Source organism: Chiloscyllium plagiosum, unplaced genomic scaffold (assembly GCF_037043375.1).
Source record: "Chiloscyllium plagiosum isolate Xiang-an unplaced genomic scaffold, Cpla_swu_hap1 HiC_scaffold_46, whole genome shotgun sequence".
NCBI lineage: Eukaryota > Metazoa > Chordata > Chondrichthyes > Orectolobiformes > Hemiscylliidae > Chiloscyllium > Chiloscyllium plagiosum.
In genome coordinates this window covers 6915368-6933677 of record NW_028270184.1, presented here as the reverse complement: position 1 = coordinate 6933677, position 18310 = coordinate 6915368, and the positions used below count along the sequence as shown (strand labels likewise).

The window sequence follows — 18310 nt, the reverse complement described above, 5'->3', positions numbered from 1 at the left end:
CTCCAGGTGTGGCCTCACCAGCACCTCATTCAGCCTGCAGCAAAATCTCCCTGTTGTTAAACTCCAGCCCTCTAGCAGTCAGGGCCACCAAAATGACACACAGTGCTCCCAATGACAGAGAAATGGGAAGGAAGATTCTGCTGGCTCACTGTCCTTCCCCAGAAATCATGCAAAGTCCCTGATCTGTCTCTAACTGACAATTCTTCAGATTTAAAAATATATTTCTGATCGCCTGTCCACGTTATCCAGCAAGAGAAGCCTGAATTGCCATTTATGGAAACTGCTGGAAAGGTCACTGAGTGCAAGGCCGCAATACAAGTTCAAGTTTCCTTTCAATGCCTGTGGAATTCTCTGCCACAGGAAACTTGAGGTCAAAGCATTGACTGTCTTCAAGAAGAAGTTAGATATTGCTCTTGGGGCAAAAGGAATCAAACGATATGGGAACGTAGCAGGAGCCAAGTTGGATGATCTGGCGTGATCCTATTGAATAGCACAGCAGCTTCAAGTGGCCTACAGTCTTTTCTTCTATAATGCGATAGTCATGTTCCTGTGCGACCCAGCGCTATACGAGAATCTCGCAATGCAAACAACACTTAATGTTGGCGATACAATCATGCTAAAGTCAACACACGTTTTAAAAGTTTGCACTTTAGAAGCAGCATTCCCTATTCGTCAATTACGTTACAGTGAGTTTGTGTTGACGAAATGCGCGTTATAGCAGAGCAACCTGTATCCCTGCAGTTTTGTGTTTAGTTTGTAAATACTGATATGTGAAACATGCCGTCCTTCAGAAGGAAGGAAATGTATATATTGCAAATTCTCAGGCAAACATTTTCAATCACAGTGTAAAGAGTCAGCTTTTACATGTGTAATATTCAAATATGTGAACATGCAACACAACCCATTCTGTCTTCGCACTTTGTTGTCACAGAGTTGCCATGTTTCAGCTAGTCCCCTCCCCAAAAATATCTCGTAAGGGGCCAAATATATATTGACTCGAGGAGCTGAACTGCTGCCTTCAAGAGGAGATTGGTCAGCTCAGTTGGCTGGATGGCTGGTTTGTGAAACAGAGTGACACCAAAACTGTTACCCGTCGTTGAAGGCCGGCTTGGTCAGGCGTGGTGACCCTCTGGTTAAAGTCACCACCAGTCATCGCTCTCTGTGGTCCTCTGAATATAAGAATTAGGAGTAGGCCATTCATCCCCTCAAGCCAGCTCCTTCATTCATTACAATCATGGCTGATCTCACCTCGGCCTCAACCCCACTTTCCTGTCCAGTCTCCAGAATCCTTCAACCCATAAAGATCGGTCTATATCCTCCTCAAATTTATTCAGTGTCCATGACACTCTGGGGGGAGTGAATTTCACAGATTCACAACTCTTTGAGAGAAATAATTCCTTCTCATTTCTTTTTTAAATCTGTTATCCTTGATCCTAAAGCTATACTTTTCATTCTCGGTTCCCCCACTTGAGGGAACATCCTCTCTACCTTTACTTTGTCAATCCAGCATCTTATATTCCTTAATTAGACCACCTCTCATTCTTCTAGAGAGTATAGAGTCGTAGAATCGTACAGCATTGAAACAGACCCTTCGGTCCAACCAGTCCATGCCAACCATAATCCCAAACTAAACTAGTCCCACTTTGCCTGCTCCTGGCCCACAGGCCTTAGAGCGCTCAATATAGTGAATCTCCTTTGAACTGCCTGCAATGTAACTACATCCTTCCTCAAGTAAGGGGGCCAAAACTGCATGCAATAGAGTCATAGCGATGTACAGTATGGAAGCAGACCCTTCAGTCCATCTCACCCGTGCTGTGAGGATGGTGACACAGAGTGGTAGGAGCCTGGGACACGCTGCCACGGGTGGTGGTGGAGACAGACATGGTTGGGGCATTTAAGGGACTTTTGGATAAGCACATGAATACACAAGGAATGGAGGGATATGGACCATGATGGGCAGAAGGGATTAGTTTAATTTGGCATCATGTTTGGCACAACATTATGGGCCAAAGGGCCTGTTCCTATGCTGTACAGTTGTATGTTCTAACTGAGGGACAGAGGTTTATAGGAATCCCTATAAGGGAGACACTCAGTGTAAAAGAACTGCTGCAGACCAAAGCAAAAGTAAGAGAATTGCTGAGGAGATTAAAAACAAATGCCATTTGACAGCAGAATAAGTGTAAGAGTTCAAGAATATATGGTCAAGTCGCCCATTGTTCTACCAGGCCATAGGACTATCTTGTTAGAGAGAGACACCTGATGGTGATTTAACCTGAAGATCACCACGTCTCAGACGAGTGGAGAGGTTGAGAAGAAGAGTCTTGTGTATTAACCTTCTCTAGACCAGATCCCTTCAAAGCCTGTGCTACAGGACATGAACCTGTCTGCATCATATAGCGAAGGGATCGACGCAGAGCCTTTGATAGATGAATACTTTAGCACTGTGAGTGCTTCTAATTTTGTTTAATGAGTTATGGGTGAGAGGTTTTCCCTTTGTTTGCATAAAGCCAGCCTTGAAGGATAGATAGTGCAGTAGTAATGTCACTGGGCTAGTAATCCAGAAACCTAGTCTGATGCCTTGGGGTCAGGGGTTCAAATCCTACCCAGGGCAGAAGGTGAAATGGAAAAGAAGGATCTTGTTGGCACAGTGTCTAGCCTCAAGTTCCATGCTTTCCCAAGAAGTGTGTCAACGGAAAAAGATGCAGGTAGACTGGGAGAATCAGGATGGTATTGGACCTCAGGAAAGAGGCTTTGTGGAGTGCCTCAGAGGTGGATTCTTAGAGCAGCTGGTGCTGGAGCCGACCAGGGAGAAGGCAATTCTGGATCTGGTATTGTGTAATGAACCAGAATTGGTCAGAGACCTCGAAGTGAAGGAGCCATTGGGAAGTAGTGACCATAATACATTAAGCTTCAATCTGCAATTTGAGAGGGAGAGGGTACAGTCGGAAGTGACCGTACTTCTGTTGAATAAAGGGAACTATGGAGCTATGAGGGAGGAGCTGGCCAAAGTTCAATGGTGCAATACCTTAACAGGGATGACTGTGGAGGAACAATGGTGGACATTTCTGTGTATAATGCAGAAGTTGCAGGATTAGTTCATTCCTAAAAGGAAGAAAGATCCCAGGAAGAGGCATGGGCAGCCGTGGCTGACGAGGGAAGTTAAGAAACATATAAAGTTAAAAGAGAAAAAGTATAACATAGCAAAGATAAGTGGGAAAACTGAGGACTGGGAAGCTTTTAAAGAGCAACAGAGGATTACTAAGAAGGAAATATGCAGAGGAAAAATGAGGTACGAAGGTAAACTGGCCAATAATACATAGGAGGATAGTAAAAGCTTTTTTAAGTATGTGCAAGGCAAAAAAATGGTTAGGACTAAAATTGGGCCCTTGAAGACAGAAACAGGGGAATATATTATGGGGAACAAAGAAATGGCAGAAGAACTAAATGGGTACTTGAGATCTGTGTTCACTGGGGAAGACACAAGCAATCTCCCTGAGGTAACAGTGGCTGAAGGACCTGAACTTAAGGGAATTTATATTTGTCAGGATTTGGTGTTGGAGAGACTGTTAGGTCTGAAGGTTGATAAGTCTCCGGGGCCTGATGGTCTACATCCCAGGGTACTGAAGGAGGTGGCTCGGGAAGTCGTGGATGCGTTGGTGATTATTTTCCAGAGTTCGATAGATTCGGGGTCGGTTCCTGCGGATTGGAGGGTGGCTAATGTTATACCACTATTTAAGAAAGGTGGGAGAGAGAAAGCAGGAAATTATAGACCAGTTAGTCTGACCTCAGTGGTGGGAAAGATGCTGGAGTCTATTATAAAGGATGAAATTACTGCACATCTGGATAGTAGTAATAGGATAGGACAGAGTCAGCATGGAGTTATGAAGGGGAAATCATGCTTGACTAATCTTCTTGAATTTTTTGAGGATGTAACTCTGAAGATGGACAAGGGAGATCCAGTAGATGTAGTGTATCTGGACTTTCAGAAAGCTTTTGATGAAGTCCCACACAGGAGGTTAGTGAGTAAAATTAGGGTGCATGGTATTGGGGGCAAAGTACTAGATTGGATTGAAAATTGGTTGGCTGATAGGAAACAAAGAGTAGTGATAAACGGCTCCATTTCGGAATGGCAGGCAGTGACCAGTGGGGTACCACAGGGATCCGTGCTGGGACCGCAGCCTTTTACAATATATGTTAATGATATAGAAGATGGTATCAGCAATAACATTAGCAAATTTGCTGATGATACAAAGCTGGGTGGCAGGGTGAAATGTGATGAGGATATTAGGAGATTACAGGGTGACCTGGACAAGTTAGGTGAGTGGTCAGATGCATGGCAGATGCAGTTTAATGTGGATAAATGTATGGTTATCCACTTTGGTGGCAAGAACAGGAAGGCAGATTACTACCTCAATGGAATAAATTTAGGTAAAGGGGCAGTACAGAGAGATCTGGGTGTTCTTGTACACCAGTCAATGAAGACAAGCATGCAGGTACAGCAGGTAGTGAAGAAGGCTAATAGCATGCTGGCCTTCATAACAAGAGGAATTGAGTATAGAAGCAAAGAGGTGCTTCTGCAGCTGTACAGGGCCCTGGTGAGACCACACCTGGAGTATTGTGTGCAGTTCTGGTCTCCAAATTTGAGGAAAGACATTCTGGCTATTGAGGGAGTGCAGCGTAGGTTCACGAGGTCAATCCCTGGAATGGCGGGATTACCTTACACTGAAAGATTGAAGTGACTGGGCTTGTATACCCTTGAGTTTAGAAGACTGAGAGGGGATCTGATTGAGACATATAAGATTATGAAAGGATTGGCCACTCTGGCAGCAGGAAACATGTTTCTGCTGATGGGTGAGCACCGAACCAGAGGACACAGCTTAAAATACGGGGTAGACCATTTAGGACAGAGATGAGGAGAAACGTCTTCACCCAGAGAGTGGTGGCTGTGTGGAATGCTCTGCCCCAGAGAGCAGTGGAGGCCCAGTCTCTGGATTCATTTAAGAAAGAGTTGGATAGAGCTCTCAAAGAGTGAAATCAAGGGTTATGGAGATAAGGCAGGAAGAGGATACTGATTAGGAATGATCAGCCATGATCATATTGAATGGCGGTGCAGGCTCGAAGGGCTGAATGGCCTACTCCTGCATCTATTGTCTATTTGTTCAAATAGCTAATCAATTGGATCCAGTCCAAATAAGCACAGAACAGGTACTTGTATCAGCTTTTTTTTCCCAAAAAAGCTAAAGCCAACTTGGACGCTATGGGCTAGTGAATATTGCAGTGAGATTGTAGGTCATTTAAACCACTGTTCAGGGGTTGAGGCTGAGTCAGCAAGAGTGAGAGAGATTTTTGGAGAGCTACTTTTGAAACTGTGGCCCATACACTAAGGAGTCAGTGAGATGTACAGCACGGAAACAGACCCTTGGGTCCAACCCGTCCATGCCGACCGGATATCCCAACGCAATCTAGTCTCACCAGCCAGCACCCGGCCCATATCCCTCCTATTCATATACCCATCCAGATGCCTTTTAAATGTTGTCATTGTACCAGCCTCCACCACGTCCACCGGCAGCTCATTCCATACACGTACCACCCTCTGTGTGAAAAAGTTGCCCCTTAGGTCTCTCATATGTTTCCCCTCTCACCCTAAACCTATGCCCTCTAGTTCTGGACTCCCCAACCCCAGGGAAAAGACTTTGCCTATTTATCCATGCCCTTCATGATTTTCTAAGCCTCTATAAGGTCACCCCTCATCCTCTGACGCTCCAGGGAAAACAGCCCCAGCCTATTCAACCTCTCCCTATAGCTCAAATCCTCCAACCCTGGCAACATCCTTGTAAATCTTTTCTGAACCTTTGCAAGTTTCACAACATCTTTCAGCTAGGGAGGAGACCAGAACTGCATGCAATATTCCAAAAGTGGCTTAACCAACGTCCCATACAGCTGCAACATGACCTCCCAACTCCTGTACTCAATACTCTGACCAATAAAGGAAAGCATACCAAACGCCGCCTTCACTATCCTATCTACCTGCGACTCTACTTTCAAGGCGCTATGAACGTGCACTCCAAGGTCTCTTTTGTTCAGCAACACTCCCTAGGACCTTACCATTATGTGTATAAGTCCTGCTAAGATTTGCTTTCCCATTTATCCTCTCATTTATCTAAATTAAAGTCCATCTGCCACTTCTCAGCCCATTGGCCCATCTGATCAAGATCCTGTTGTAAACTGAGGTAACCTTCTTCACTGTCCACCACACCTCCAATTTTAGTGTCATCTGCAAACTTACTAACTGTACCTCTTATATAAATGCCGCCTTCAGTGGCAAAGAATACTGGATCTTTAAACTGGGATATTTTTTATACATTTGGAAGCCTTTAATAACTGGCTAAACCGGTTCAGGATATTTTTAAAAAACAAAATGACACCAATTTTTTGCTTTCCTAACACACCCATGTTTTGGCAGAATCTTCCATTATTGGAAGCGCCACCACCCTCATGTCTAATCAGGTTTGCTGATAATCCCTTGACAAATAACATGAGAAATCAGGGCAAGCAGCCGCAGATAAGTACAATTTTACTTGACTTTCTTCGGGGATGAGATGGGAGAATCCACGCCGGTGCGGTTTACACGCTCTGGAAGCTGTTCTCATTGTGTTTCTCTCTGAGGTAGGTGAGAGTGTGATGGGCAGGGCAGCTTTTTCTCGATGTGTACTTTCTGATGTTTGTCTCAGAATTTGTTTGGCTGTTTTTAACCTCTCTATTTTCCCTGGAACGTCGGAGGCTGAGGTTTGACGATACAGAAGTTTATAAAATCATGAGGAGCACGGATAGAGTGATCAGCCAAGGTCTTTTCCCCAGGGTAGGGTAGTCCAAAACTAGAGGGCATAGGTTTAAGGTGAGAGGGGAAAGGTTTTAAAGGGACCCAAGGAGTAACCTTTTCATGCAGGGGGTGGTGCATGTATGGAATGAGCTGCCAGAGGAATTGACAGAGGCAGGTACAATTACAGTGTTTAAAAGGCATCTGGATGGGTACATGAATAGGAAGGGTTCGGAGCGTAATGAGTCAAATGCTGGCAAATGGGACTAGATGAATTTTGGGATATCTGATCAGCATGAATGAGTTGGACTGAAAGGTGTTTCCGTTCTGTACATCTCTGACTCTGTTGTTTAAATGCCGTTTGTATGGTTGGAAAATATTTGTGGAAAGTCATGGGATCAGATCATGGTCCTTTTCTAGCAAGAAGTTAGGTTCAAAGGCAGAGAGTTATGTTGAGGATATGAAACTTTTGTGGTACTTGGAATTTTGAATTTTATTTTAGGTTTTGGTGTTACACTGACCCACACCACTTGCCATGTTTATGCTTAAGTTTCACTCCGTCAGGTACTGGGATGAAGTGAAGCCAGGCACAGTTCATATATCCCATGACAATGAGTCACCACAGTTTCTGGAACAAAAGAAGCCTCAATTTGCAGGGAATAAGAAATGCCTTAATCTACCAATTCAGTTCTTAATGGCACTATCCAGTGACCATAATCTTACCAGGCTGATTAACTCAATGGGTAATCCGAATAGGGAGGCATAAATTTTGTAGGATGGCAGGGACAGTAGAGGGGAGCAAGTTGGAGTCAAGTCGAGGCAGTTGTGCTGTATCTCAGAAGTGAAAACAACGGGATGTTCTAAAGCTGTTTACAGGTCATCAATTGCTTTCTGATCCTTGAGAGTATGGGGATTGCTTTGCCACAACTGCTTATTGAAACAGGGACTACAAATCAATTGAAAGGATACTGGTTACCACCTCTAAAAGGAAAGGATAGGGGGGATGGTACTAAATTGAATAACTCCAGTTGATTTAGTGCCAGTAAGAGAAGTGCCGTACTAACCCTACAACACATTTCTGAATTCCTCCCTTCTCCAGAAATCCAAACAATTGTTTCCACCTGCTTCAGCAGCTTTCTTGACCTTAATCACAAATCTTTGTTCTCTGAGACTTCAGTTCATGATCATTTGATTTGTTTAAGCCACTTTTGAGTGGGTACATTTGAGCTATTAACCTGGGACCTCCATATGGTTGGCACAGTGACCCAGTGGTTATCACCGCTGCCTCACAGCATCAGGCACCTGGGTACGATTCCACTCCTGGGCAACTGTGTGTGGAGTTTGCACATTCTTCCTGTGTCTGTGTAGGGATTCCTCCCACAGTCCAAATATGTGCAGGTTAGGGTGGATCAGCTGTGCTAATTTGCCCCATAGTGTCCAGAGATGTACAGGCTAGGTGGATTAGCCTTGGAGAATGCAGGGGTACAGGGATAGGTTCGGGGTTTGGATCAAGGTGGGATGCTCTTCAGAGGGTTGGTGCTGATTCAATGGGCCGGGTGGCCTCCTAGAGGTAGAGATGGTTTAGAAAACATTTACCAGATGTTGCTGGGAATGGTGGGCTTCAGTTATAAGGAAAGGCTGCACAGGCTGGGACTTCTTTTTTCCCCTACTGGAGCATAGGGGGTTGAGGGGTGAACTTGATAGAGGTTTATAAAATCATGAGGGGTATGGATAAGGTTAGTGGCAGGTGTCTTTTCCCTATGGTTGGAGATGTCAAGACAAAGGGGAATATTTTTAAGATGAGAGGAGAAAGTTTTAAAAAGGACACAGGTAACATTTTTACACAGAGAATGGTGTGTGGGGGAAATGGACTTCCTGAGGAAGTGGTCGATGCAGGTACAGATATAGATAAGTACATGAATAAGAATTGTTTGAAGGGCTATGGTCCAAGTGCAGGCAGATGGGGCTAGTTTTGTTTGGGATTATGATTGGACTGAAGGGTCTGTTTCCATGCCGTATGACACTGGGCTGGAAAATGAGGTTAGAATGGAGAGGTGCTTGATGGCCACCATAGACATTGGTTGGCTGAAGAGACGTTTAAGAACTGTGTTTTCTACAAAACTGAAGAAAACGTCATAGCACGCAAGGCTACGGGTCCAATTCTGGGATATGACATTCAATATGTGCTTTATGACTAGCTTCCAATTGTAATTTTCTATGACTCTAGGGGAGATGGATGGGCGCAGCTTATTTAGCTGAGGATGTTTGCATAGGGCATTATAAAGGAGCAAATTACTGCAGATGCTGGAAGTAGTAAATGCCAGACATCATAGCGGGTCCAGCAGCAGGCATGAGAGAGAGAGAGAGAGAGCAATTTTCTAGATGACACTTCTCAGACTTGCTTGTTCTTTCTCCTTGGATGCCGCTTGACCTGCAGTGATCTCCAGCGCTTGTTGTTTTCAGTGCAGTTTAATTGGTTGTGGTTTGACGTGCGATAAAGTAGCCTGGTCCTACCCATTTTTCTCACCTCAAGCTGCAAATGCTGTGGGTGATGCCCCACCCAGGGGAATTGCCTGACCCTGGGCAGTCGCCTGGGCCAGGGAGAAGAGGCTGGTGTGGGAGTTGGCAGGGAGGTGAGGGAAGAGTTTGCCACTCCAATAAAAATGAAACCCTAGAGTCATAGAGAAACAGACCCTTCGGTCCAACCGGATATCCCAACCCAATCTAGTCCCAACTGCCAGCATCCCTCCAAAACCTTCCCATTCATATACCCGTCCTTTTCCTTTGCTCTCGAAGCATATTTATTTGTGCCGTTTGGATAAGCCAAAAAACAACATCTCAAACAGATGGTGTGTGCATTACTCAAGGGGTTAGCTCTTAACGATTTCCTGAAAAAGGCTATTGCCATTTGGAGCCACTTATTATAGGGATGTGCGGAAAAAGGTCAGTGTAGCAACCTTAACCAATCACCAAGAAGGGGTGCGGCTTAACGGCAGACATCGTCCAATAGGCACCCTCAAGTTCGTGCGGGGGCGGGGTTTGCTGTCTGGTTGCCCAATTTACGGCGCCCTGGCAAGAAACGCAATGCTGAGGGGCCACTGTTATCCAATCAACGACGCTCTGTCAAGAGATACAAGGCTTGGAGACATGTCATCCAATCAAGGACGCCCTGTCACGCGATGCCCGTTTTAAGCGACACCGTATTCCAATCAACGTCAGGGAATTCGTGGAAGGCGGGGCTGGGAGGTGACGGCGTCCAATCCCACGCCCGGCACTTCGGGGAGGGGGCGGGACTGTCGTGCAACCGAGCCCTCGCCCCTGAGAGGGCGGAAGTGCCCGGGGAGGGGGCGGGGCGGGTGTGGGAAGCCCCTGCCCAATCACCGACCGAGAGCCTGAGCACCGCCCGCGCGATGGGCGGGGCGGCTGACGCGGTTGGGTGGGGGTGGGGCGAGGTGCCCGTGACGTCACCCAATCAGCGCGCGGCGGCAGGAGGGGGCGCGAGCGAGAAAATCGAAAAGGGTCCAAGCTGGTGCCGGAGGAGAGGCGGTGCTAATTGCGATAAAAATAAACGTTTGAATCCCCAATTCTGTCAAAAAAAGAACCAGAGGGGAAAGGCAATACACTTCGTCGGTAAGCGTGGAAATTTCATTCTTCTATTTTTGTTTGCGTGGACGTGTAAGTAAAAATATTTCCGTTTAAACCGTTCCTCTGCGAAGTTTAAACGTTTGATTTTTTTTTCTCTCTCTTCCATAAATGAATATCTGCAACAAATCAAGTTAAGAATTCTCAGAATGTGTTTTATAAACAATAAATGGAGACGGTGGGGGGGGGGAGGGGAGGGGAGGGGGGAGGAGAAGGGCCAACGTGTTTATTTTTGTGTCACGCGCACGGGCTGCGCCGGTGATTGGTCGCCGGGGCGGAGGAGGCGCCTTTCGATTGGCTGCTGGCTTCCCGGCTGTCAATCAAATCGGTTGCCGACGCCACGTGGGTCCCTATTCCCGGGGGGCAGGTTTGGTTGAGTTGTGCAAACCCCAACGTGTCTGGGAGTGTTGGTTCCTGCTCCACGGGGACCTGGTGTTGAATCTACTTGAGCAAAAGCTGCAGGAGTGTATGCAAGAAAAAAAAATAAACAGAGCACGGCCCTGATTCCCCACCCCACAAGAATGTGATCAGACCTACGGCCGTTCAGCCCATTGAGACTGTGGGTGGGTTTGTAGAAGATGTCAGTGTCAAGTCGGTCGTCATTAATGGAGATGGAGAGGTCCAGGAAGGGGAGGGAGGTGTCAGGGATGGTCCAGGTGAATCCTGCTGCTCGGATGCTGCCTGACCTGTTGTGCTTTTCCAGCACCACTCTGATCTAAACTCTGGTTTCCAGCATCTGCAGTCCCCACATTTGCCGCTGAGACTGCTGCACAGTTCAATGGGATGCCCAGCATAAAGAACCGCGTTGCTGGAAATCCGAAAGAGAAGCAGAAGTTGCTGGCGAAACTCAGCAGGTTTGGCAGCACCTGTGGAGAGAAAGCAGACTTGCGGTCTGGTGATCCTCCAGGAAAAAAGCCCTGACCTCTTGCTTTCTCTCCAGAGACATTGGGTAAAAACAGCGACTGCAGATGCTGGAAAACAGATTCTGGATTAGAGTGGTGCTGGAAAAGCACAGCAGTTCAGGCAGCATCCGAGGAGCAGGAAAATCGACGTTTTGGGCAAAAGCCCTTCATCAGACATTGCCAGATCTGCTGAGTTTATCTCGCATTTTCTGTTTTCATTGAGTCATAGAATCCTGACAGTGTGGAAACAGGCCAATTTTTTTTAGATTAGAGTCCCTACAGTGTCGAAACAGGCCCTTTGGCCTGACAAGTCCACACTGACCCTTTGAAGAGTAACCCACCCAGACCCATTCCCCCTACTCTGTATTTACCCCTGACTAATGTACTTACAAACCCACCGACACCCACAGCTGCCTGAATTACACCTCTTCCCACCCTACCTCCTGCAAAAATGCCATCCCGTATTCCCAATTCATCTGCCTCTGCTGTATCTGCTCCCAGGAGTACCAGTTCCACCACAGAACACATCAGATGGCCTCCTTCTTTAGAGACCGCAATTTCCCTTCCCACGTGGCTAACGATGCCCTCCAATGCATCTCATCCACATCCTGCACCTCTACCCTCAGACCCCACCCCTCCAACCGTAACAAGGACAGCACTCCCCTGGTCCTCACTTTCCACCCTATCAAATTTTGCATAAACCGCATCACCCGCCGACATTTCCACCACCTCCAAACGGACCCCACCACCAGGGATATATTTCCCTCCCCTCCACTTTCTGCAAAGACCATTTCCTCCGTGACACCCTGTTCAGGTCCACACCCCCCAACAACCCACCCTCCTGTTCAGGTACCCTCCTCTGCCACCACAGGAATTGCAAATCCTGCGCCCTTACCTCCATCCATATCCATCAAAGTTTCACCTGCACATCCACCAATGTCATTTATTGTATCCGTTGTGCCCGATGCGGTCTCCTGTACATTGGGGAGACTGCCTCCTCGTAGAGCGCTTTAGGGACATCTCCAGGACTGCCGCACCAATCAACCCCACCAACCCGTGGCCTCGCCTCCATTCTTCATGAAGGGCTTTAGCCTGAAACGTCGATTTTCCTGCTCCTAGGATGCTGCCCGACCTGCTGTGCTTTTTCCAGCACCACTCTAATCTAAACCCTGGTTTCCAGCATCTGCAGTCCTCACTTTTGCCCACTTAACACTATGGGCAATTTAGAATAGCCAGTTCACCTGACCTGCACAATTTGACTCAACAAGTCTGTACTGACCTTGCAAAGAGCAATTCTAGGTATATAAATAGGAAGGGTTTGGAGTGATATGGGCCAAGTGCTGGCAAATGCGACTACATTAGATTAGGATATCTGGTTGGCATGGATGAGTTGGACCAAAGGGTTTGTTTCTGTGCTGTCCATCTCTATGACTCCCAGACCCATTTCCCCTACCCTATTATTCTACATTTACGCCTGACTAACACATCCCTGAACACTATGCAATTTAGCATGGCCAATTCACAAACCGGAGTACCCGGAGGAAACCCATACTGACACGGGGAGAATGTGCAAACTCCATTCAGACGGCTACCCGAAGCTGGATTCAAACCTGGGTCCCTGGCACTGTGAGGCAGCAGTGCTAACCACTGAGCCACCATGCAGCCCTACAGCCCATTTATTTTTGCCACAAATTCAGTGGGTTTATGCCTGAACTGATAATCGTCAATCTCATTTTCCAGTCTTCCACTTTATTGAGAAACTCCATCTGCGAGTTCTTGCTGAAGTAGGCCGTTCAGCTGCTTGTGTTTACCCCATCATTCAATGGGAACATGCCTGATCTGATAATCCTCAACCCCACTTTAAAAATCAGTCTCAGCCTTCAATGTACTTTAATGGCCAATATTCCCACTGAGCTGCATGCACAGACTGCGCAGAAGGATTAAAAAAAGGAAAACACTGCTGACACCCTAGCCTTCTTGCAGCAAAGAAATTCATGCATGCAGTACCTTCTGAGAGAAGATCTTTCTTCTCATTTTTACCTTAAGTAGGCAATCCCTTTGTTTTCCAACCCTAGATCCTCACCTAAGGAGAAGTGACCTCTCAGCATCTACGTGTCAAGCCCATAAGAATCTTGCCTGTTTGAATAGGGTTACATCTCATTCCCCCAATGTGCAGGTCCAATCTGCTAAGCCTCTCCTCGCAAGATAGTTCTTCCATACTCAGGATCAACTTATGACCCTTCTCTGAATGGCCTCCAATGCAAGTACATATTCCCTTTAGATAAGGGACCAAAAATTGTTCACAGTATTCCAGCTGTACTCTAAATAGTGCCTTTATAGTTTTATTTATATACTGAACTCCATTTCCTTTGAAATACAGGCTAATAGGCTCTCTTTGCCTTCTCTATTACCTCTCAATGTGAATGCTAGCTTTTTATCATATGTGTAGAAAGACCCCCAAATCCTCTAGATACATGGATAAGTGACCTCCATAAAGTCATATGAATGGATAAAGTGTGGAGCTGGAAAAAGCACAGTAGGTGAAGCATAGAAGCAGGGGATTGATGTTTCAGATCGGAACCTTTCATTAAGACTGGGCAGTCCTGATGAAAGCTTCTGACCTGAAAAGTCAAGGCCCCTGCTTCTCTGATGCTGCTTGACCAGCTTTGCTTTTTCCAGTTCCACACGTTTTATCGACTCTGACTTACCAGCATCTATAGTCCTCATTATCTCCTAAAGCCATACAGAATGGAAACAGATCCCTCAGTCCGACTAATCTATGCTGACCAATTTTCCCAAACTAACCTAATCCCATTTGCTTGCATTTGTTTCATATCTCTCTAAACCTTTCCTATTCATGTAAAATTCAAATGTCTTAAATTTTGTAACTTTGTCGGCATCTACCTTGTGTCAATGAGTGAGACTTGTTTAAAAAAAACAAATGAATCTGGGAAGAATATCAGTAAATGTTTATTTTTTTTTGATCATTCATTTTAATTGACCCCTTAATTTCCCTTGTTTTTCGAGTGTTGGCACAGTTCTTTCAGGTTCGGGTGTTACTAATCTGTTGGAAGATCCTGAGCTTTTGTTTGTATTCTGTTTAAAAGGCATTCCTCTGGTGGCTGTCCAAAGATGCCTTCCTGCAAAACATCCCAAAGCGATTTGTGATAAGTGTTATTTTGATGCTATTTCAGTAGGGTAAATATGGTAGCCAGCTGGTAAACAAGGTCTCACAAAGCAACAGTGTAACAGTGGCTAGATTTTGTCGAGATGTTCGTTGATGAGTAAAAATTGAGTTGCATATTTGCGGGGAAAGTTCCTATCCATCTCTGAAATAGTGCGGCAGGATCTTTTCCAGCCGCTTGAAAGGCCAGATTTCACATCAAGATCTTCTTCAAAACAATGCATTCTAAAAGTGCAATGTTCCCTTATTACACAAAGGGAGTGTCAGCCTAGATTTTTTTGTGGTTGAATCTCTGGACTGGGACTTGAACCAGAAGTTTTCTGGCTTGGAGATCGGACTGTTACCATGTGCAACACAATTTATAAAAATAATAAATATTTGGTGGAACAAAACTGATACTAGATATATTCAGTCCAAACCAAAAGAAGTTGGCTCGGGACAAAACCTTGTGATGTGAGAATATTTTTAACAGAAACATACCAAAGTTCAAGTGAATCATGTAGTGTTTCCTGTATGCACGCAAACTTTCTTTTTATTCTAAAAACATTGCCAAGAAGGCTGTTTGTTTTAGTCCTAAGCCTCTCTATTCCTGCCTATTCATTTAAGGTTTTGTGGTTTGTGAATTCTGAATGGTCTGTAAACTATTTGAGCTGAAAATGTGTTGCTGGAAAAGCGCAGCAGGTCAGGCAGCATCCAAGGAACAGGAGAATCGACGTTTCGGGCATAAGCCCTGTAAACTATTTGAACCTTGGAAACCTGCTACTGGTTCTGAAAAACCTAGTGCCGAAGAAGAGTCATACCGGACACTTGAAATGCTAACTCTGTTTCTCTCTGTAGTGCCAGACCTGTTGAGTTTCTCCAGCATTCTCTGCATTTGTCATAGTTTTATTAAGCCAGGTTCCATTCTAGGATCTGACTTGTCCATTATCTCCACCAGTTGGGATAAGAGGGTGGTGAGGTGAAATGAAAACTCTTTGTATTCGTAAAACGTTATAGCCGCTCCAACAAGATGTGATTGAGCCCCACGGGTGAAGCCATTTGTGGTCAGATATAATAATTGTAAGCACGAAATGTGGAGAATGGCCATGGTGATTGGAGCTGCCAGTATTATAACTTGTCCAGCATTGAGCTTGGGAGGGGCGATGAAAGTGGAAGGAAAGGTGTGCAATGTGTGAAAGTGCTTGAGAGCAAGCGTTACGCTCTCAGCATGCTCTTATTCTTTCTGAAACAGCTGTCATCTCCTTTTGTGCTGCTAGTGTATATTTGTTTTCTGACGTATCAACTTTTGCTTTCTTCAAGGCCTGATCATCGACCGACGTCGCATCGTAGTTATCATGAGCTGGGCAGTGGAGGAATGGAAATCTGAACTCTCCAGCAAAGCTCTGCAGAAAATATCCGAATACGAGACCCAGTTGGAGAAACTGAAGAAGGAGCGACAACAAAAGCAGCTTCAATTGGACAGTTTAGAAGATGCATTCCGGAAACACAACCAAAAGGTGGATTCCCTCTTAACTGGTCTTACTTCTAAATTTTGGTGAGCTATGAAAAGCACTAAACACCTGCTTGGTATGAGAGCAAATAAAAATTGAGGTGTGGTCCATGTTCATATGGTTCATTAATAAACTTATTCGAGTTGGCTCAGGGATGGCACGGTGGCACAGTGGTTAGTATTGCTGCCTCACAGCGCCAGAGACCTGGGTTCAATTCCCGCCTAGGGCAACTGTTTGTGTGGAGTTTGCACATTCTCCCCGTGTCTCCGTGGGTTTCCTCCAGGTGCTCCGGTTTCCTCCCACAGTCCAAAGATGTGCAGGCTAGGTGAATTGGCCATGTTAAATTGCCCGTAGTGTTAGGTCATGGGGTAAATGTACGGGAATGGGTCTGGGTGGGTTGCTCTTCGGAGGGTTGGTGTGTGGACTTGTTGGGCCAAAGGGCCTGTTTCCACACTGTAAGTAATCCTTGATGGACTCTACCTGTAGCCTCTCTTGATTCGTTCTGGAGATCGTACTCTGTGGTAGTCTGGAATATAAAACTTTTGCAGACAGTTTAGTTTAAATTATTACCTTTATTCACCAATGGCATCAACATTACACGATAACATAGATTCCTACAAATCAGGCTTGAGCTAAGGTTCTAAAATCTTTAGCAGAGGAGCAGTGCCAGCTGTTACCCCCTCAGCTCTCTCAGGCTGCTCCCTTATTGCTGCAGTCTTTACACAGAAATTGGTATTAAAATTACAAAAACACCACATGTCCTTAATCAGATAAGCAGCAATAAAATGGCAAAAGTATGCAGCAGAAGAGAAACTCATTGACAGGTCTGTGTACGCTTGACTAATTGAGCTACGTGCACATCAAAGTGGGAAACCTTGATCCAGCCAGGCCAAATGATCAATTGTTTTGGCTAGTACATCAAAATGAGAGACTAGTCGAAAGTATGTGAAAAAGGTCATGGGGTCGCCTTGCTCAGCTAACATGTCCAGTCTCATTGTCCAACAAAATGACCGTTTCTTTTAAAATTATCGTAGATTCCCAAAATGCAACTTAAATTCATAACATTCCCGGATCTTGAGCTCCAAGGAACAACACACACATTTAATCCATGACAAGCCAGTGTTCACTCAAATCAGACCATAAAGGTTTAATCTTTCCACCAGCTTCCGTCCTGTCTGTCTCTCTGCCTTGCTCACTCGCGCTCTAGCTCTGTGTCTCTTGAACCGAACCCTTCGATCAGTGAATGTAATTTACAGAAGGATGTTTTCTTTCTCTCTCTCTCACTCACCTATGAACATCTTCCAACTTTCAGCCTTTGTAAGGGTAATGAGACATTCACATTCCAGAACAATCAAGATTAGGGAGCTGAGCTTCATAAATTCAAATCTACTCAGTGTGGTGTACATGAAAATGTGTCAGGATTGTTCTATTACGTGCATATTCCACTCAGCTTATTAAATTACAAGTTCTTTTCTTATTGAGTATGAGTTTTGTTAAGAGTCTTTGATATAAACCAGAGACTCAGTTATCAGTCATCCCACAGTGAAATATGCGCGCTTCCAGCCTCTGGCATCAGAAGGAAGTACTGCCACACATTCCCTAAGTGAACAAACGTTATCACCTTATTTACACCAACCCTAAGAACAGATGTCCCCAATTCCTCTGAACAGATGGGCCCCCACCGTGGTCGAATGCTTTCCTGTATCTCCTTAGCAGGTGTAAGGCTACCAACTTTCTCATCACCTTCCACCATTCAGGATCCATGTACATAAATGATGACCAATCATGTTGATTAGTTTCCAACAATTAATACGTCTGTTTGGGAATCTTGGGTCCAAGGACACCTATTCCTCCTAAATACACAAGGCTCCCATATCTCTTTACGTAACTGAATTCTGCTGAAGAGTGAGACACATGGCTGATGCTTTCATATGCAATCATCAGGACAAATACAAGAATGCCAAAATTTCAAACGGATGGTTGGCAAGTTGACTGATTCAGTCATGCCATTTTTGAGTATAAACTGTTGCGATTGTTTGAACTTTGGCATTCTTGCAGTTATCTTCATGAGTACAAAGTGAAAAGCGTTGAAAACTGGTCTCTTCAATGATCTCTCACAAACAAAGCCTCTTCTGTGTACATTACAATGTTTGAAGAATTGTTTTCAAGAACCTGAACTTAGAATTGTACAGCACGGAAACAGACATTTGGACCAACTCATTCATGCCGACTAGATATCCTAAATTAATCTAGTCCCATTTGGCCCATGTCCCTG

The 18310-nt window shown here is 45.2% G+C and overlaps 1 protein-coding gene across 4 annotated transcripts in view; it reads left to right on the top strand.

Annotated features, from left to right (window-relative positions):
• The first annotated feature begins 6518 nt into the window (after positions 1 to 6518).
• The window catches only part of LOC122543856 (uncharacterized), a 48970-nt gene continuing 37178 nt past the window's right edge, over positions 6519 to 18310 (top strand). Inside the window, exons 1-2 of one of the 4 annotated variants that reach the window (XM_087983764.1) lie at positions 6519 to 6666; positions 15845 to 16041. In XM_087983764.1, the coding sequence (XP_087839890.1) occupies positions 15880 to 16041 (162 nt within the window). In that variant the 5' untranslated portion in view covers positions 6519 to 6666; positions 15845 to 15879. Of the gene's footprint in view, positions 6667 to 10319; positions 10448 to 15844; positions 16080 to 18310 lie in introns of those variants that run through there. The other 3 variants (XM_043682705.2, XM_087983766.1, XM_087983765.1) reach the window with 3 other exon arrangements.